Raw genomic sequence first — 21,164 nt, forward strand, 5'->3', positions numbered from 1 at the left:
ACTGTGTAACTCCGGTAGGGCAACATCTGAAAAAGAGTGCCTTCTTGGTCGACAAAAGCCAACATCACCCAAGACAGAGAATGGTTGATTGTCAAGGGCAATGAATTCCATTATCTTGGCGTTAATGGATTTCACCTTTGAGTTTCCTCGCTGAAATGTTCTTACTCTTTCAAATGACTGCTCGACTTGAACTTGTTTAGTTGTTGGAAGTGTGCACTTAGTATTTTTCTCCTTTTGTTCTGTGTAACGCTGTATTTTTTGTGGCGTCATTACGTCATCTGCCTATAGGTATGCACGTCATCTGCCTATAGGTATGCACGTCATCTGCCTACGTTATATAGGTATGCACGTCATCTACCTACGTTATATAGGTATGAACGTCATCTACCTACGTTATATAGGTATGAACGTCATCTACCTACGTTATATAGGTATGAACGTCATCTACCTACGTTATATAGGTATGAACGTCATCTACCTACGTTGTTATATAGGTATGCACGTCATCTACCTACGTTATATAGGTATGCACGTCATCTACCTACGTTATATAGGTATGCACCTCATCTGCCTACGTTATATAGGTATGCACCTCATCTGCCTACGTTATATAGGTATGCATGTCATCTGCCTACGTTATATAGGTATGCACGTCAGCTTTGACATCAGTTTTGGACATCAGCGCTAAACTAGACATCATGCCGATGTTGGCATTTTAGTTAATATCGGCCGATTCCGATATACTCACCGATATATATATTGTGCATACCTACAAATGAAAGGGTATTTAATTGTGTTGCTCATAATGTAGACATAATGACTACTTTCAGCTTCAGTATAATATTCCAAACACTTAAGACAGCGTCAATAACCATCAATTGCCATACTGTTGGATGTTAAGAATAATGGCTGTTTGGATTCTTTGTAAAGCACATTGCATTTTATTAATCCCTTTTAGTGAGTTTGCTTATAAAAAATAATACTCCTGATTCTACCAGACTATTGATTGATACATATGATCATGTTTGACTTTAAGTGAAGGTAATGGATAAGATGGTAGAATTCATTTTTGGCAACTTTTGAATACACAGTTCTTTCTGTGAGAAATGTCTTGTGGATATAGATACCCACCTTCTTTGTGGTATGTGGCTCCTGTTGGCATGGTTTAATTTCGGCCCCTAAGCCCTTCCCCTAGGGCCCCTACCACTTCACTGTAAGAAATGGATAGCAGAGAATGAGTAATCAGAATACAGTGCATTCGAAAAGTATCCAGACCACTTTTTATTAGTTTTGTTATGTTACAGCCTTATTCTAAAATGGATTAAATCGTTTTCCCCCAACATCAATCTACATGCAATACCCAATAATGACAAAGCAAAAACAGGATTTTTAGGAATGTTTGCATATTCATAGAAACTTAAACTGAAATATCACATTTACATAAGTCTTCAGACCCTTTGTTGAAGTACCTTTTGGCAGCGATTACAGCCTTGAATCTTGTATGACGCTACAAGCTTGACACACCTGTATTTGGGGAGTTTCTCACATTCTTCTCTGCAGATCCTCTCAAGCTCTGTCAGGTTGGATGGGGAGCGTCGCTTCACAGATATTTTCAGGTCTCTCCAGAGATGTTAGATCTGGTTCAAGTCCAGTTTCTGGCTTGGTCACTCAAGGACATTGATACTGTCCCGAAGCCACTCCTGTGTTGTCTTGGCTGTGTGCTTAGGGTCGGTGTCCGGTTGGAAGGTGAACCTTTGCCCCATTCTGAGGTCCTGAGCGCTCTGGAGCAGGTTTTCATCAAGGATCTCTCTGTACTTTGCTCTGTTTTTCTTTCCCTCGATCCTGACAAGTCTCACAGTCCCTGCCCCTGAAAAACATCCCCACAGCTTGATGTAGCCACCACCATGCTTCACCGTAGGGATGATGCCAGGTTTCCTCTAGACGTGACGCTTGGCATTCAGGCCAAAGAGTCCAATATTGGTTTCATCAGACTAGAGAATCTTGATTCTCATGGTCTGAGTCCTTTAGGTGCTTTTTGGCAAACTCCAAGTGGGCTGTCATGTGCCTTTTACTGAGGAGTGGCTTCTGTCTAGCCACTCTACCATAAAGGCCTTATTGGTGGAGTGCTGCAGAGATGGTTCTCCCATATCCACAGAGGAACTCTGGAGCTCTATCAGAGTGACCATTTGGGTTCTTGGTCATCTAACGGACCATGCCCTTTTAACCGATTTCTCAGTTTTGCCGGGCGGCCAGCTCTAGGAAGAGTCTTGGTGGTTCCAAACTTCTTCCCTTTAAGAATGATGGAGGCCAGTGTGTTCTTGGGGACCTTCAATGTGGCAGACATGTTTTGGTACCCTTCCCCAGATCTGTGCCTTAACACAATCCTGTCCCAGTGCTCTTTGGACAATTCCTTTGACCTCATGGCTTGGTTTTTGCTCTGACATGCACTGTCAACTGTGAGACCTTAAATAGATAGGTGTGTGTTTGTCTTTCCAAATCATGTCCAGTCAATTGTGTTTACCACGGGTGGACTTCAATCAAGTTGTAGAAACATCTCAAGGATTATCAATGGAAACAGGATGTACCTGATCCCAATTTCGAGTCTCATAGCAAAGGGCCTGAATAATTATGTAGATAAGGTCTTTTCTAAAAAGCTGTTTTCACTTTGTCATTATGGGGTATTTTGTTTTTAGATTGATGAGCAAAACAATTAATTAAATCCATTTTAGGATAAGGCTGTAATGTAACAAAATGTGGAAAAAGTGAAGGGGTCTGAATACTTTCCCGAATACACTGTAATGATGTTCCATCTAGCTCTTCAAGACCCTTAGCTCCATAAGTGGAGCTTCTATAGGGCTTTCATCTGTCCAGTCTTTTCAAATGGGTAGGAGGAGGGCTAGGATAAGGGACTAGAGATCAAAATGGAACTGGGCAGTACTTTTATATCAGTGAAAACTTCAATATGTGTATACAGAATAGATGTGGAAGGGTTTATGCCAGTGGTCGCCAACCGGTCAATCAACTAGGAATGCCTTGAAAATGGCGTTGGCGTTATGTGCACTTGATTCAGAAGCCTTGTGCACCAGGTAAGCAAAGTTTTCCCATTTTGAAACATTTCATTTGTCTGAAAAGACCAACTCTGGCTACCTGGTGGACCGGGAAATCTGTGGCTAAATCGAGGCTTACTGCACTGGCCAATCGGATAGTTCAAAACCCGCTCCTACAGCACTTCCCTGACCCCTGCCACAGCAAAGTTTGATTCTGGCCTACGTGAGATCGAATAACTTTTAAAACCATGACTAGAGAGAGACTGTCAAAGAGTACAGCAAAGAGCTGCTGTCCGTCATCCAACTCAGAATTCTATTTTTCTAGACCTCCGACTTTCCGACCTGAGGATCACTGACATCATGATTTGACCTCGTTTTTTTCAGAGTTCTCAGTTGTCCTGTTCAGTACCATGACCATTAGGTGCAGGTAACATCAGTCCAGTAAACATAAAATAAAAAATCGAATTATTTCAGTTTATGCTCAGCTGTGCCTAGGGCTGTGGCGGTCACACAGTTTCTTCAGCCGGTGATTGTCAAGCAAATAACTGTCGGTCTCACAGTAATTGACCGTTAACTAACATAAACACATTTAGCATCTGGCTTCCACACAGCCTGCAAGCCATTTTAAAAAGTCTAATAAATCCATGTAATATGGCCTACACCTTCACAATAAGTACATTATTTATTTTAGACAGGTCTAAAGAAGCATGATATGAAGAAAATGTAGTCTATTTCAGAAGAAAATAATAGCGTACTCTGAGTTGTCCTGATGTGGCTATGCAAAATGGCTGTGGGCTACACTAGTTCATCTAGCAGACACGATGTGCTTATAATTTGGTGGTATTATTTTATAGTATGAAGAATACAATTGAACAAAGCTGAATTAAAATATAAATATTTTCTCCAAACGATTGGAAGGACTGCGGTTAACAAATAAATAAGTACTCCTATTTGCTTAATTTAGAGTTATTAATGTAATTTTAGTTGTTCTACAAACATAGGGCTATATGTTTTGATTTTTAATACATTGTAAGGCTTGGGTAGGTTACTTTATAAATGTAATCCGTTACAGTTACATTTTACCTGTCCAAAATTGTAATCAGTAACGTAACTTTTGGATAACCCAAACTCGGTAACGTAAACTAATTACATTCAGTTACTTTTAGATTACTTTCCCCTTAGATGAAGACAAAAATGGATGTTACCAATTGAACAACATCTATTGCAAGATAAATCAATGTTAAACTTTACATAGCTGGCCATATGGATGTTAAATTTGACTTTATGGGTTGGTTATGTATACTTCTTCTAACCCATCGCTTTCTGCTACATATAGTAATACAATTAAATTATATCTTTACATTAAAACCCAAAGTATCAGAATTCCAGTTATTCCAATAAATGTTATACACCTTGATCTTCAAGAATAGGACTTGAAAGTATGCAAGTATAGACTAACCAAATGGTTTTACCTGAGCGTAACCCCAAAACTAATGATTTCTTAGCCAGCCCTACTCTGTTGTTTATGATTTAGTTGTCATGGAGGACTGATTGTGCTCATTGATTTGAGTTAAAATGAAAATTAAATGCTGCGCTCATTGAATGACATGCTTTGAGCACTATTGAAAGTGCTATTTACATGTGAAAAATGAATGCCATATGCTGCATTTGCTATGGGCCTATTGTTTACCTTTTTGTTGGTGACACTTTGATATGTTGATAATATACAGATATTTAAAGGGCAAATCTACGTATGAAATAATAACAAAAGGGCCTCGCTGCCTCTGTTTTGATAAAAAGCTGAGGGCTGGGCCTGGAGAAATATAACCACTCAGATTAATAGACAGCTATGGATGCAAGGACTTACCATCACTGATATCAATTATAGTTTTAACCATGTTATACGGTTACAGTGTTTTTTTACAATGTTTACAAACATTGGCGATAAACAAGTGGGACAGTTGAACGAAGCTCACGAGGCATTTATACAGTTGAAGTCGGAAGTTTACATACACTTAGGTTGGAGTCATTAACTCGTTTTTCAACCACTCCACAAATTTCTTGTTAACAAACTATAGTATGTGCATGGCGCAAGTAATTTTTCCAACAATTGTTTACAGACAGATTATTGCACTCATAATTCATTGTATCACAATTCCAGTGGGTCAGAAGTTTACATACACTAAGTTGACTGTGCCTTTAAACCGCTTGGAAAATTTCAGAAAATGCTGTCATGGCTTTAAAAGCTTCTGATAGGCTAATTGACATATTTTGAGTCAATTGGAGGTGTACCTGTGGATATATTTCAAGGCCTACCTTAAAACTCAGTGCCTCTTTTCTTGACATTATGGGAAAATCAAAAGAAATCAGTCAAGACCTCAGAAAAAAGATTGTAGACCTCCTCAAGTCTGGTTCATCCTTGGGAGCAATTTCCAAATGCCTGAAGGTACCACGTTCATCTGTACAAACAATAGTACGCAAGTATAAATACCATGGGACCACGCAGCAGTCATACCGCTTAGGAAGGAGACGCCTTCTGTCACCTAGAGATGAACGTACTTTGGTGCGAAAAGTGCAAATCAATCCCAGAACAACAGCAAAGGACCTTGTGAAGATGCGGGTGGAAACAGGTTCAAAAGTATCTATATCCACAGTAAAACGAGTCCTATAGCGACATAACCTGAAAGGCCGCTCAGCAAGGAAGAAGCCACTGCTCCAAAACCGTCATTAGAACGCCAGACTATGGTTTGCAACTGCATATAGGGACAAAGATGGTACTTTTTGGAGAAATGTCCTCTAGTCTGATGAAACAAAAATAGAACTGTTTGGCCATAATGTTTGGAGGAAAAAGGGGGAGGCTTGCAAGCCGAAGAACACCATCCCAACTGTGAAGCCCGGGGTTGGCAGCATCATGTTGTGGAGGGTGCTTTGCTGCAGGAGGGACTGGTGCACTTCACAAAATAGAGGGTGGAAAAATGAGGGGGGGAAATTATGTGGATATATTGAAGCTACATCTCAAGACATCAGTCAGTTAGGTTAAGCTTGATTGCAAATGGGTCTTCCAAATGGACAATGACCCCAAGCATACTTCCAAAGTTGTGGCAAAATGGCTTAAGGACTACAAAGTCAAGGTATTGGAGTGGCCATCACAAAGCCCTGACCTCAATCCTATAGGAGATTTGTGGGCAGAACTGAAAAAGCGTGTGCGAGCAAGGAGGCCTACAAACCTGACTCAGTTACACCAGCTCTGTCAGGAGGAATGGGCCAAAATTCACCCAACTTATTGTGGGAAGCTTGTGGAAGGCTACCTGAAACGTTTGATCCAAGTTCAACCATTTCAAGGCAATGCTACCAAATACTAATTGAGTGCATGTAAACTTCTGACCCACTGGGAATGTTATGAAAGAAATAAAAGCTGAAATAAATCATTCTCTCTACTATTATTCTGACATTTCACATTCTTAAAATAAAGTGGAGATCCAAACTGACCTAAGACAGGGAATTTTTACGAGGATTAAATGTCAGGAATTTTAAAAAACAGAGTTTTTAAATGTATTTGATTAAGGTGTATGTAAACTTCCGACTTCAACTGTATGTATTACATTAATGTTACATTATGTTACATTACATTAATGTTATGGTATGCATGTGGCAACTACAGATTTCCCCTTTAAGTCTATCAAAAGTGTGCAAGTTTGAGCATGTGTCCATTAGGACTATGGATAGTTTTTTTTTATCAGCAGGAATTAGATTGATCAATTAAAGCTCCGCTTTTATTACATAGGCTGGGATCCACATAATGCAGCTGTTACAAGAGCGCATTTTTCACTGGCTGTCCACTGATTTCAAAAACAATGATTGATAGGCAGCTTCTCAAATTCAACCATTATTGGGTTCAAATACACAGTTTCTGAACAGCCATCCACAACAACCACAATCCGTATGGCGCAAATAGATAAATGAGAGAGCAGCAGTGTGATTCAAATCAATGCGCTATGTAGATAATAAGTCATGTCCGTATCACCATAGACTACACCACTGCTCTCGTCCTTACCTCCTAGCATTTAATCAAGTTGGATAATCTTTAGATGCCGACAGTAGTCGCACCATTGGATGACAGCTTGGACGGTAGCCCACAAAAGTTTATTCCTGCCCTTTTCCCACGCTCCATCAAACACATTTGGTGTTTCATCGTAGTGGTCTCTGACTTGTGGTCAGACTCGCTCAGGTGGAACAAACTTAAACTTGTGCCTTTTTTCAATGCTGATTTTGAATGTCATTGAGAAAAAAGAAGTGTCAAAGATCCCTGAGTGTGCTGCGCAATCCAAAGCGCCTCTCACTCACAGGCTACAAGTGAAGACAGACACATCAGGGATGCAACTGTGCGCATCCTTATCCAATTCCGAGATGCATATTGAAGATATTGGAAGAACTGTGCACATTTGCTTTCTTTCAGCCAACAAGATCAGTAGGCCTAACGAACAGCAAAAGCACTAGACTATGTCAATTTACTATCCCCCATAGTACAAAGTCGACCTATTCTGTACAATAAATAAATATTCCAAACATGTTGTGGGATGCGTTAGATCCCAAATTAATAAAATCAGTAGTATCAAAACTTTTTTATGCAATGTGGCTCACACAACAGATCAGAACGTTTATAAACTATAGGCTATTTCTTCACATTATAGGTGCAGCAATGTTCACAATGCATGTCCCATTAGCGGAAAACACCATTATCAACAGTGACCGCAAATGCAATTGTGCATTTTATTTTCAGCGTGCACAATGCACGCTGACACGGTTGCCAGGTGTTTCCTTCGACACATTGGTGTGGCTGGCTTCTGGGTTAAGCGGAGCAGTGCTGCTTGGCTGGGTTGTGTTTTGGCGTTTGCAGCGATTGGACAAGACTAACTACCAAGTGATGATATATAATTCACAAGTGATAATATTGTCACCCATCAGACTGTTCTTCATTTAAACTATTCTTTACATATACTAAATAATATATGTGTGACATTTGTTTTGCTTTAGAATAGACCATCATGCACCTGTCTCGAAACAGAGGCAGGGGAAAAATACATGTCATCTATGCATTTAAATGGCGAATGGAGGACGCTTTTCCCTGTGGTATATTTTCATGCCAGCCAGGTAGGATATACTCCCGTTGTAAATATAAGCAATGTGCTTAGTATTAGGAGAGTTGAGAAATAGACAGTAGGTCTAGCCTATAGAAAGATGATGGGATCCTCGTCTTTTTATTAGCAGCCATCACTCCGTTTTCTCCTGCAATTGCATAGCCTATAGAAATGTTGTGCAACATGAGCTCATGGGCTCTCATGAAGTGTTTGATTAGATTATCCAATATGTTTGCATTGATGTTAGTGATTAGTGGGAAAATAGAATGCTGAGTACCAGGCAGTTAGCATGTTTGGTAGGTTACTAATGACCAGCAGCACTATCAGAGCTTGGAGAAGCCTAATTACCGTCACTAAATGGTCATGTATAATTTGACTGCCTTCATGACTCGTGACCGCTGCGGCGGTAATACAGTCACCGCAACAGCGCGAGCTGTGCCTCGGAAGTGCTACACCAAATTATATATTTTGTAATCAAAGCTCAAGATTTGAAATATAATATGGTAGAGAAGAACAATATTGGCAGGCCAGTTACAGAACTGTTTTTTTTAGGTTAATGGTATGTTCTTTTTGTCTGGTTTAAAAACAAATTGTGCGGTAGATCTCGGCACTGGTTTAGGTGATAAGCTAGGGATTAAAGAGATACCAGGGTTGTATTCTTTAGGACACAGTGTAGCAAAACGGAAACGATGAGAAATACGAAAAGAAACCATCTTTTTTTTTATTGGACAAATTCAGATAGTCCCTCCCTGCTTGTCTGTTACCTTCCGTTTGGTGCCTAATGAATACGTCCCGGGCCATATTACCCTGTTTTTAGGAGTGATATTAACAGTGCGTCTCTCCTCCCCAGGCCTAGTGGTGCAGCATGTGATGACCCACGCCCAGAACAAAGGTTCTCTTAGCCAGAGTCGTAGCACAGTGACGCAGGAACACTGCCCCGATAGGCCACATGGTGAGACCATGGGCGGGGCCTGGCCTGAGCGCACGCTGCGATTCGGCAGGACCATGAAGAAGGGCGGAACTAAGCGAGGAAGGGGCGGGGTTAAAGAGATGATGGACAGGAGGGAGAAGACTCCGGAGCGGAATAGGAGGCGGAGCAGGAAATCTTATCCCTTACGAGGAAGGGGGGGTGCTCCAGAGGAGGAGGGACTTAGCTGTCACGTTTTGCTCACCCGACTGGAGAAGGACATCCAGGAGCAGGAGGACACCAGTGAGAGGGGAAATGATTCGCCAACTCAACCGTCCGTCAAACCTGAATCCCGGAGCAAGAAACTGGACAAAGGAAAAGACAAAGCCAAGGGGAAAGTCCTGGCAAAGAAGATGATACCAAAAACTAAATCAAAAAGCACCAGTGATGAGCAGGGGTTGCCATTTCCAGAGCCGCGTAAGCGACGGCTAGCTTCTCTCAACGCTGAGGCCGTGAACAGTCTGCTGTTGGAGAGACCTAACGAGACCCAGCCGGCTTCTAAACAGGCCAGGAGACAGCAGGATGAGCCTACCAGCGGTGAGTCGTTCCTGGGGACAGATGCAGCCAGGCGCGGGGTGACCGGCAGTCCTAATGCTCCAAGAGCCAGCAGCAAGGCCTCCGCATCGCACAAGCCTGACCCGTGCCAAAGCTCCAGGAAGACTAAGAAGGTCTCCAAGAAACCGGCCAAACCAGACAGAGGACAGAAGAAAGAGATGATGACTTTACAAATGTTACACACCCCTGCTCCCCGACGGCTAGCTGGACTCAACGCTGCCGCGCTGCTAAAGTTAACGAGCACCTCGGCGACTAGCAAACAGCGAGTGAAAACGACATCAACGACTACGACGATGGACTGCAAGGCTACGAGCACCGCATCAGTTGACGTGAAGCAGAAGCAACCGCAACGGCGACCGAATCTTAAAACGTGCAGCCGCCAGCCTAAGCAGAAGGGAAGGCAGTTGATTCCAGAAGAGGTAGGCTGTTCTGCCTGCAAGAAGTCCAACTTCAAGAAGCCCAAAGTGGAGTGGGAGTCTGGCGGTTGCACCCACCGGCTAACCAAACCAGGCTACCAGTCGCGCAGCATGCTAGCCTACCCATTGAAACCCGTCGTCAAAGAGGAGCAGGTGGAGGCAGAGCTGAGCCCATACTACTGCTGTCCCCCGGAGGGCTCTGTGGAGTACTGCCATCGCCTGGCCTTGTTCCTGGGTCAGCAGGCCTACGCCGACTCTGAAGAACGACCTTTAAACTCTGCCCTAACCTCTGTGAAACGGGAGTGCCTAGTGACGTCACCCTCCCATCCCCACTCCCACGCAGCCCTGACCCTCAGCCCCCACCCCTGCCTCTGCACCGCCGACCCCGCCTGCTTCTCCAGCTACTACGTCCACATCGCCCATCCTACACACCCTGGAGCTCCGTCAGCCAACCTCAGCTCGCGACCTCTGAACTTTGGCTCCTCGACACTGTGTCCCGGCAGGGTGTCTGGCTCCAAGCTGCTGGGTCCTCCGGTGTCCCATTCCTCGACGCTGGCCCATCCTGCCTTCTGTGGCTCAGTGGGCACTCCCTGCTACAGCGAGGCCTGTCGGGTCAGCGGCTACACATACAGAGCCATGCAGCCGGTCAACAGCAGGGGTTGCTCTTTCTCCACAGGCTGCTCCGGGTGTACACACAGCATCAAGACAGGTAAGAGGAGGACACATGGAATGTAGGCCTACTGACTAGGCCTCTATATGCTGATTTAAAAAGTACTGGTAGTTTGGAATTATGTAGTGCATGTACTGTAAATATAATTTATACGGGAATTTTAACTCATTGAGCACACACTCAAAGGCACATCCATTGTTTATGCTTCTCAGATTGCAAATGAGGATGTGTTATTATCACCTGTGTGTTCTCGCCATTTGGCGTGATCGTGACTGAATTATGTTTATTTTCTTACAAGAGGAAGACATCTTTGTCTCTCTGTCCCAGACATTGAGTACATTGCAGTAAACAAACAGTATCTACAGGGAATCAGAGAAAAGCATGACATAGGACTCGAGTTAGGCCTATGTAGCATAACATCTAGTGAGGCCTATGTAGCATAACATCTAGTGAGGCCTATGTAGCATAACATCTAGTGAGGCCTATGTAGCATGACATCTAGTGAGGCCTATGCAGCATTTTTTATGGAGTAAACACTAGTCTATTCTTCCTCCCTTCGCTCTCTCTCCAGAGGGTTACTCCTCCCCCCAGGGTGACCACAACCCCTCCCTTCTGGTTTCTCCCTCACTCCCCCTCTCAGGCTGTCCCCTCCCTACCACCCCGTCCTCCACCCAGGCCAAGCCCCGTCTCCTCACCCCCCTGTCTGACCGCAGGCTGAAGCTGGCCAGGGAGTGCCCTCAGGGCTCCAAGCCCCCTAACGGCTCTCTGTCCATGGGGAGAACCAGGCTGTCCCAGAAACAGCCAGCTCCGACACACAACCTATCTCCCGCCAAGCAGAAGCGGGTCAGCCACCGACGGGCCACTAACGGGTGGCTGCCTGTAGGAGTGCCCACAGAGAAAGAAGTGTTCATTGCGGTATGTGGGATCAAGTTTGTGTGTGTTGAGGTACTGTGAGTTTACTTCCCTCATACTACCATGGTAACTTAACCATCCCTAGCTTTCAATTGGCTCATTGTTGTTAATGAGAATGTGTTCCGAGACCTTTCTGATAGAATACTGCTGATGTCGCCAGTGACTGGAGAATAAAGATAAGTGTGTTTTGACTGTGTGTGTGTATCAGGGGGAGGACGAGACGGCCTTACGGCAGTGTTATGAAGGAGTACAGAGAGACGGCGAAGTGATACGTGTCCGAGACACAGTGCTGCTGCGCGCCGGTCCCCGGAAGAAGTCCCTGCCCTACGTCGCCAAGATATCAGCACTATGGGAGGACCCCAAATCTGGTGAGAGAGACAGCAGGATGTCTGAACCTGTTGTTGGGGTATAATAATTGTGTGTCTCAGGGTTTCCGGCGCTGGTAGGGAAGATTGAATATTTTCTAAACACTGTTCTAAACAACGTACCTGATAGCGGTCCCATATGTGACAGAGATGAACATCTCTGTTAGAAACTTAGAAAGAGGGGGAATCTAAAGATGCAGCAGGATGGGTTGCAGATATGACTAGGGGTTTGTGCCTTTGGCTTCTGGGCAACAAAATAAATTCTATACAGAATACTTCTCCAGAAAGCATGACTTAGCCACAGAGGAATTGGGAATCATTAGGTTATTCAAATAAATAGCTGTGGATTGTTTCAAATCACAAGCTCGTAGGCCTATGCCTATTTGGGAATGGCCTGCACGCTTCAATTACCATTTGAGAAATAAAAATAGTAGCTCTTTAATTGTGCACCAAAATGGTTTTTAACACGCGATTGCATTTAGAATTGTTGCGCAATGAATGGGCTTGTAAAAGCCCAAGTTTTACTCCAGTAGCACCCAGCTGAGGCTCTGCAGGAGAAATCCTGTTCAGAATAGGCTCTGTATGCTGTGCGCGTGTGATAGTTGTGTTGAATGAATAAGATACACGATGACTAACCAAAATAAACACAGGCCAATTTAATTCCAATAAATTATGCAAATTAAACTATAGACCGATAAGCATGACGGTCAAATTAATTTACATCGACTGGTATTTCCATAAATTTAAATTTTAAAAAAATTCAATGGGAATTTGTTTTCTTCTACCAGCCATTTTGGCCTGCAACAGTTTTATTTATCAGTTAGAATTTTTTGGGGTGCCAAAAAACGTCTATTTCCGGCTAAGGGAATCCCTGGTGTGTGTGTCTGTGTGCTGTGAATGGTTGTTTATGTCTGAAATGCTGCTTATGTCTGGCTGGTTAAAGACCTGGCTGGTCCTTTGATCCTCTGTAGTTGTTTCACTGTCTGCTGTGTGTGCACATGGGTGTGAGTGTTTGTTTGTGTTTGTGCACGTGCGAATGCGAATGCGTGTCTGCCTGTCTGGTGTTTTGACCGTGTGGGTGTGTGTCTCCTCCTCAGGAGAGCTGATGATGAGCCTGTTCTGGTACTATCGACCTGAACACACACAGGGAGTCCGAGACCCCAGCATGCACTGTGAGGTGAGGACAACTCTCTGACTCCACAGAACAACTCGGGATAACTCTACTCTACTCAACTCTGGCTGCATCTCAGTAGTCTAAAGAGGCCTCCCCTTGTCTCCTCTCTTCGTCTCCTTTCCTTCCTCTCAGTAGTATAGAGGCCTCTCCTTGTCTCCTTTCTTTGTCTCCTTTCCTTAATTTCAATAGTCTAGAGCCCTCTCCTTGTCTCCTTTACTTCATCTGCACTGATGTGTGCTGACATAACTGGTGGAAGCAGGTTTCCAGTAGGCTTCCACCATATTGCTTTCACCTGTCTTCTGTTTCTTCATCAGTGCAGATGTAAGACATGAGAAGAAGAATGAGATTCCGTGCCTCTCATCCATCTTGTCTCTGTACCCTTTTGATTGTGTGGTGATTGATATTTCTATGTCTGTTTCTCTCTTTTCAGAATGAGATTTTTGCATCTCGCCATCAAGACGAGAACAGTGTGGCCTGCATCGAAGACCGATGCTATGTTCTCCCATTAGCGCAGTACTGTCGGTAAGAAACAAAATATATACATACACAGTTCCAGTGGGTCAGAAGTTTACATACACTAAGTTGACTGTGCCTTTAAACAGCTTGTAAAATTTCAGAAAATGCTGTCAATTCTTTAGAAGCTTCTGATTTACATAATATGAGTCAATTGGAGGAGTACCTGTGGATGTATTTCAAGGCCTACCTTCAAATTCAGTGCCTCTTTGCTTGACATTATGGGAAAACCAAAATAAATCAGCCAAGACCTCCACAAGTCTGTAGAGTACAAGGACCTTGTAGACCTCCACAAGTCTGGTTCATCCTTGGGAGCAATTTCCAAACGCCTGAAGGTACCACGTTCATCTGTACAAACAATAGTATGCAAGTATAAACACCATGGGACCACAGAGCCATTATACCGCACAGGAAGAAGACACGTTCTGTCTCCTAGAGATGAACGTACTTTGGTGAGAGAAATGCAAATCAATCCCAGAACAACAGCAAAGGACCTTGTGAAGATGTTGGAGGAAACAGGTACAAAAGTATCTATATCCCTAGTAAAACGAGTCCTATATCGACATAACCTGAAAGGCCGCTCAGCAAGGAAGAAGCCACTGCTCCAAAACCGCCATAAAAAAGCCAGACTACGGTTTGCAACTGCACATGGGGACAAAGATCGTACCTTTTGGAGAAATGTCCTCTGGTCTGATGAAACAAAAATAGAACTGTTTGGCCATAATGACCATCGTTACGTTTGGAGGAAAATGGGGGAGGCTTGCAAGCTGAAGAACACCATCCCAACCGTGAAGCACGGGGGTGGCAGCATCATGTTGTGGGGGTGCTTTGCTGCTGGAGGGACTGGTGTACTTCACAAAATAGATTGTGGATGTATTGAAGCAACATCTCAAGACATCAGTCAGGAAGGTAAAGCTTGGTCGCAATGGGTCTTCAAATGGACAATGGCCCCAAGCATACTTCCAAAGTTGTGGCAAAAGGGCTTAAGGACAACAAAATCAATGTATTGGAGTGGCCATCACAAAGCCCTGACCACAATCAAGTAGAAGATTTGTGGGCAGAACTGAAAAAGCGTGTGTGAGCAAGGAGGCCTACAAACCTGACTCAGTTACACCAGCTCTGTCAGGAGGAATGGGCCAAAATTCACCCAACTTATTGAGGGAAGCTTGTGGAAGGCTACCCGAAATGTTTGACCCAAGTTAAATAATTTAAAGGCAATGCTACCAAATACTAATTGAGTGCATGTAAACTTCTGACCCACTGGGAATGTGATGAAAGAAATAGCTGAAATAAATCATTCTCTCTACTATTATTCTGACATTTCACATTCTTAAAATAAAGTGGTGATCCTAACTGACCTAAAACAGGGAGTTTTTACGAGGATTAAATGTCTGGAGGTAGGAATGTAAAGTAGGGGGAAGAAAAGGTGCGACTGCATTCAAAATTCACTTTGATTTTCCATCTATAGATTTTGTGCCTTGGTGAAGCGGCGTGCAGAGGGTGTGCCCCCTGGCGCTGCCAGAGTGGTCCCCTGCCCCTCAGACTTCGACCCCCCCGACCACCGCCAGGTGCCCGCCGACATAGACCCTGAATTGGTGTACCTCTGCCGCCACGTCTACGACTTCCGCTACGGACGCATCCTGAAGAACCTGCAGTAGGGGACAGCAGAGGACAGGCAGACAGACCAACCGTAGTGGAGCACACGCACTCCTTCACATGGGGCTGAAGGATGAGAGGGGGAACCCCTGAAGGGTTTTGGGGGTCCCCTGAACTGGAGGGAGGGCTGCTGAAGTATTGGAGGGGGACCACTGATATCTGAATCCCCAGAATGGCGTTGAAGGAGTGGGTACTGAAGTACCTTACCCCCTTTTACAACTGTTACTTGGGAGGTGAAGTTTCGACCCCCTCAACTGGAACTAGAACTGTACTGGCTTGGACAGAAGGGAGAGATCTGCTAGCTGTCCTGGTCTGCTAGCTGTCCTGCTATACCAGGGCTCATCACCATGTGCATGGACAGCCATGTTGGTGACCTAACAAGAGGAAGAACTGCGCTACCAGAGCCATACAGGGCTCGTCATGACGTTGATGTTAGCGCCTGATGTGATGACAACGTTCTTCTTCATTTGTGTTTGTCTCTGAGGCAGCTGTGATCGAGAGGGCACTTGCAGCTTGAACACACACACAATGAGGTTTTATGTCCCTGGTGTGTGTGTGTGTGTGTGTGTGTGTGTGTGTGTGTGTGTGTGTGTGTGTGTGTGTGTGTGTGTGTGTGTGTGTGTGTGTGTGTGTTCAGTCTGTTGGCTACAGTGAAACCACAGGTGCAGGTTCACAAAGGAAGTGGAAGTCTCACCTTCCCTTCCTGCATTGTCCGAACACAACACACTATTCTGAAGTACCCTCAGCGCTGGCTGAGTCTCTAATCATACCCTATTCCCCATAAAGTGCATTACTTAGCAGATAAATGTTACTGTATAGCAGGGTTCCCCAATAGGCAGCACCCCCAAGTTTTCTGAACAAAATTATTTTATTTATTTATTTTTAAATACTAATTGTTGTGGGACATAAAAAAACGGTAAAATCAGCTCGAAGTGATTTTAATTTAGGAAATCTGTCCTCAAGTATTCCCACTCATAAATGGAGATGATCATATCCCAGTGTAATCAAGGTTTGAAATTATGTTTTTGTCAAATACTATATCTGTTTGGGATACTTGTGGTCAATTTGCAGGGTACAAATCATTTATAACCATCTACTGGCTCCCCGACCATCCGCTTAAAAAGAAATTGTCCCCGGCTGAATGTAATTGGGAACCCCTGCTGTATCGGGCTTTGGTCAAAGACAGGGCACTATATGAAGAATAGGGTCATGTGAGATGAAATCCCCCCCTGACCCCCTTTTTCTGTTCCTAAGAACAGGACTGTCGTCATGCTTTTGTCCAACGGTCCAATGGAGAGCTCCCTTACTGTGGAGGGCTAACCTCTCCCATGCTCTGCATTGGCCTATCAGATGGAGGGTTGTTGATGTCAGTGCCCACATCTTTGGAGTGTTCAGAAGTCTGAAACATTCCAGATTGTTCAAATGGAAATGTAACGTATTGCAGAGACCATTGCTTACTATACATGTCTATCTTAACTTTCTGTAATGTTTCACTCTCCTGAACGCGACCCTGTTGTTCCCATGACTTGCCTTATGACTTGCAGGTAGAGCTTTAGGCAGCTAGTCCCACCCAATTAGAAATTGGATGAGTAGAATGGAAAAAGTACAAAACCACAGACAAAATCCACATAGATTTCACCCCGGTCAACACTTTGCCATTGTTGTTTGAGTATAACACTGAGAGAGGCTTGGTTTCCTCAGAGATTCCCGAGTGATAAGCATTTTATTCAACATTACAACATGGTACATCCAATATGGCTGCTGGTCCACATGTTGTGGATCTTTGTCCATTCTACTCATTCTACTTCTATCCCCCCATCCCTTTCCATCCTTCGAAGCTCCGCCCTCTCCAAGATAAACCAAAGGATGTCACGAAGCAGAGCACCACCACTCCTCTCCTTCTTCTCTTGTCCTCTTCCCGCCTCTCGTCTCCTCCCTCCCTTGTTAGATTGCACTAATCCATTACTGAATTACAACGTCTATGATTGTGTTCTGATTTATGTTAAGCTACTAATATGTTATATTATAACTGGGGACAATACTGTGTATTATCACTGTCTGTGCGCTTAGTAGAGAATGGAAACTAAGGCTGTGTCATGGCAACTTTTATCAATGCATAACTACTTTATGTTTTACTATTAGAGACATCCGCCAGCATACTATCCATGTGTTACTTCAGGGGTGAATGACCTTACTCCTAGCGAGCTACTGGGTATGCAGGCTTTCGCTCCAGCCCTGCTCTAACAACTGATTAGTAAAAGCAGGTGTGTTAGTTGGAGCAGGGCTGGAGCAAAAACCTGCATATTCAGTAGATCTCCAGGAGGAGTGTTGGTCACCTCTGGTTTATATGTTACCTGCTATCCAACCAACCTGTCATATCATCTAATGAAATAATATGTACAATGAAAAATCATTCCTGTAGATTGTGGATCCACACTGGTATTATTGTTGTTCATCCACGCTGTCCAGGGGGTTCAGGTGAGTTGGCATCTTGGTGTAACTCGCTGTGCGGAATGACGTAATGTGATGTTCCGGAGGTTTGGCTTGGAATCTCTGAAAAATGTCCTTTTGATACACGTTATTGAGATGTGTTGGTTTTTAACCACAATCATTCAACATTGCCTTGTAACCTTCTGCAGAAGTGTCTGTCCGTCACGTGTAGTCCTAGACAAGCGGCAGTGTCTGACTGAGTTAGTACTTCTTTAAACACTACCTTGGATTGCTTTCTTACTGTGCAAATGTTCTATTGCTGGACTTTGTGCCTAATCTGCAAAGTTTTGAATAATACCCAAAAGCCATCTGAAACATTTTCCAGTATAACAGTTTGAATCATACCCCAAAATAGCGACTAAACAAAGCTTGTATCGGATAAATCATATAAAGGTTTAAATTTAAATATTATCAATAGGTATTTTGTTGCTAGTGGTGCCCAGATTCTTTGAAAAAAATAATATATATTCTCCTACTTTACAATTTTTCCTTATCGAAAATATTTTATTATGTCAATTTCTTAAGATGGCATATGCAATATATTTTTCAGAGGGACTATTTTTGACAAATGTATGTGTAAATCGAGGAAGTAAAACTTTTTCATTTTATTTTAGCTTAGTTTTGAATTTGAATCACAAGTCATAAATTGAGATTTGACCAAAAACCTGGAAGACGAGAAATGGGAAGGGTTAGGTTATGTTTTGGTTCATTTCTGACTATAAGGGTTGGTGCAAGATCTGAGGTCCCTACCTAAAAGATGTTGGTTACACTTTATTTTACAGTCCAGTATTCACTCGGGCCCAGATTCACAAAACACTTCATAAGATTGTCATAAGTACAATTCCTCAACAATATCTTAAGATTTAATGATTTTCTTATGAACTTCTCAAATATCTTCTTACAAATCATCTGAAAATGTTTGTTGCAAGGCAACCGTTTTAACTAGCTATCTGGCTTGTATGCTAATGATGTTAGCATATTTCTTCCTGAGATGACTGTTCTAAAACATGTTTTGGGGTTTAAAATAATAAGTTTGTGTGAATTAAACATGTTCAATTGCTTTCATGAGCTTTTTCTCTCACTGCCCTGAGTTTAAGACGAGGGTTTAGCTATCTTGGAATGAACATTTCCAGGAACTTTATTTAAGAATCTAATTTCTTAACTTTTTACTTAAGGAGAACCATAAGAAATTGCGCAATAAAATTTCCAATAACCTTTTTGAGGAATAGCAACTTTGCTTAACTTTCTTCTTAAGTCTATAGTTAAGGAAAAAATGTCAGTTAAGAAGAAATGTCTTCTTAAGACAGTGTTGTGAATCTGAGCCCTGGTTTTTACTTTGAATTTGCATGGTTAAATTAGTAGTTAGTTACCTAATATTTACTTAGTAATTACATTTTAGTTTCTTAAGGATTCATTGGAAAAAGTATAACCTACCAAGTAGTTACCAACCTGAGTTGAATTGTTTGAAATAATGACCAGAAGGCAGAAGGTGCCATTTGAGACGTGACCTACTCTGTACTCTGCTGTGGTGTTACCACTTAATATCGTTCTGAATACTATAGAAATACCAGCTAAAAGAGGACTGTAAATAGAGTTTTATGAAATTATTAAGTGTACATATTTGAACCCTGACTCTGTGACCCCTGACCCTCTGTAGACAGCATTTGCACAGTGCAGTAGTAGTATTTTTTTGCAAGACCTGTAGCTGATGATTATATTTAAAAATGAATACATAAATATTTAAATGGAGTAAACCAATACAATATATAAAGATTTCAATTTAACTTATTTGGATGATGTGTTTTAATTGAAAAAAGTCCTCTTGCTAAGACTTTCGTGGTCAATAATGAAAAACAATTGGTTTCTTGTTATTAGTAATTTATGAGTTTGGATATTAAATGATTGAATGGAGATTCACAGAGGTTGTAGTAGTTTGTACTTATATAGCTAGCGGTGTAGAAGGTTGTTTCTGTAACAAGGCTATATTACTGCCCAGCCAGACAATGGCCAGGCCCGGTTGGCTGCAGCAGAAACAGACTGGCACCAGAGCGGGTTTCCATCTAGAGGTGCCACTTGGCATCAGGGGTAAAGAAGACCAAAGCACATTCTGACACAAAGTTAGGGGAGGTAGACGTTACACTCTAACCACTGATCCAGGATCAGATATGTCCTCATCCCCCTGTTTGTTAAGGTTAGAATTGTGGTTGGAGGGTGAATCTAAGCTGATCCTAGATCTGTGGTTTAGGGAGTGAAGTGTCTACATGTCTGACCTTAGGGTTTGACGTCTGGGAGGTTGCCATGGTAATGGGTGTCACCTGAGCCCTCCCCTCATCGATCTATCCAATTAGAGGACAGAGTCACTCTACACCTGAGACGGCCTGGCTATAGAACGATAAACTTTATCTTTCTGCTGTGTTCTGTCTAGTGGGGTTTTGCTGCTGATATTTTTTGTGACGTGGTAAATTGTCATTTTGGATTTTGACTTAGTCATATTGTTTCATGGGTAGATTCACATGAGAGAGTTGAAGATACACTGACCTGATCAGCTGTTCTGCACCATCAGCACACAGACAGACCCACCATGGCTTTACTCCCAGACATGTATTTACAGCATTGAGCCCGTAGAGGGCACTACATGAACGGAAATTGGGTGTCCCACTGACAACTTTAGAATAGAACACCCTGGCTATGTCCCAAAGCTCTTTAACGTTTACTTTCCTCATCTCCTTTCATTTATGTCACTGAGGAGGGGGGAATGATATAGTATAGGTGTTGTGTGATATTTAACTGTCAAACATTTAAAGTCCTATGGCAAGAGAAGTGAGGAAAGGAGATGGTATATTATGTTTGGGCTATTGGGACATGGTCATGATATGTCATGTGTACCTATGGTTTCCATGGTAACATGGGTCAAATGTTCCTGACCTCTGATCTCCACCATTCCACTTCTCACTTACCCAGGAGGTGTTTTTATCTCTGCACCAATTGAAACTAATCACCCGACCAATGCCTGAAACTCTGCTTTTTGTGGTCTTCTGTATTACTGCTAAGTGTCAGCATATATTTTGATATATTTAACAATGAGGGATCTAAAAGTCTAGATATTTTTGGAGTAGATAAAGGATGTGTGTATCAGATAACTGTCACTTTGTCATGCTCTCTGAAAATCTCTTGGGTTTTTGGTAAGAATTCTAGAATCCCTGCTGATTTAATGTTCCATTGAAAGACTATTTATAAAGTTTAAGTCCTTTGTGAAAAAAA

The 21,164-nt window shown here is 42.8% G+C and overlaps 1 protein-coding gene across 2 annotated transcripts in view; it reads left to right on the plus strand.

The window, feature by feature from the left end:
• The window catches only part of LOC109866330 (bromo adjacent homology domain-containing 1 protein), a 35,389-nt gene extending 14,225 nt beyond the window's left edge, over positions 1-21,164 (plus strand). For both annotated transcript variants that reach the window (XM_020454957.2, XM_020454956.2), the window contains exons 2-7: positions 9,036-10,832; positions 11,365-11,708; positions 11,914-12,073; positions 13,168-13,247; positions 13,675-13,766; positions 15,226-21,164. In XM_020454957.2, the coding sequence (XP_020310546.1) occupies positions 9,056-10,832; positions 11,365-11,708; positions 11,914-12,073; positions 13,168-13,247; positions 13,675-13,766; positions 15,226-15,415 (2,643 nt within the window). In that variant the 5' untranslated portion in view covers positions 9,036-9,055 and the 3' untranslated portion in view covers positions 15,416-21,164. The remainder of the gene's footprint in view (positions 1-9,035; positions 10,833-11,364; positions 11,709-11,913; positions 12,074-13,167; positions 13,248-13,674; positions 13,767-15,225) is intronic.

This window comes from Oncorhynchus kisutch, linkage group LG21, assembly GCF_002021735.2.
Source record: "Oncorhynchus kisutch isolate 150728-3 linkage group LG21, Okis_V2, whole genome shotgun sequence".
Classification (NCBI taxonomy): Eukaryota; Metazoa; Chordata; class Actinopteri; order Salmoniformes; family Salmonidae; genus Oncorhynchus; species Oncorhynchus kisutch.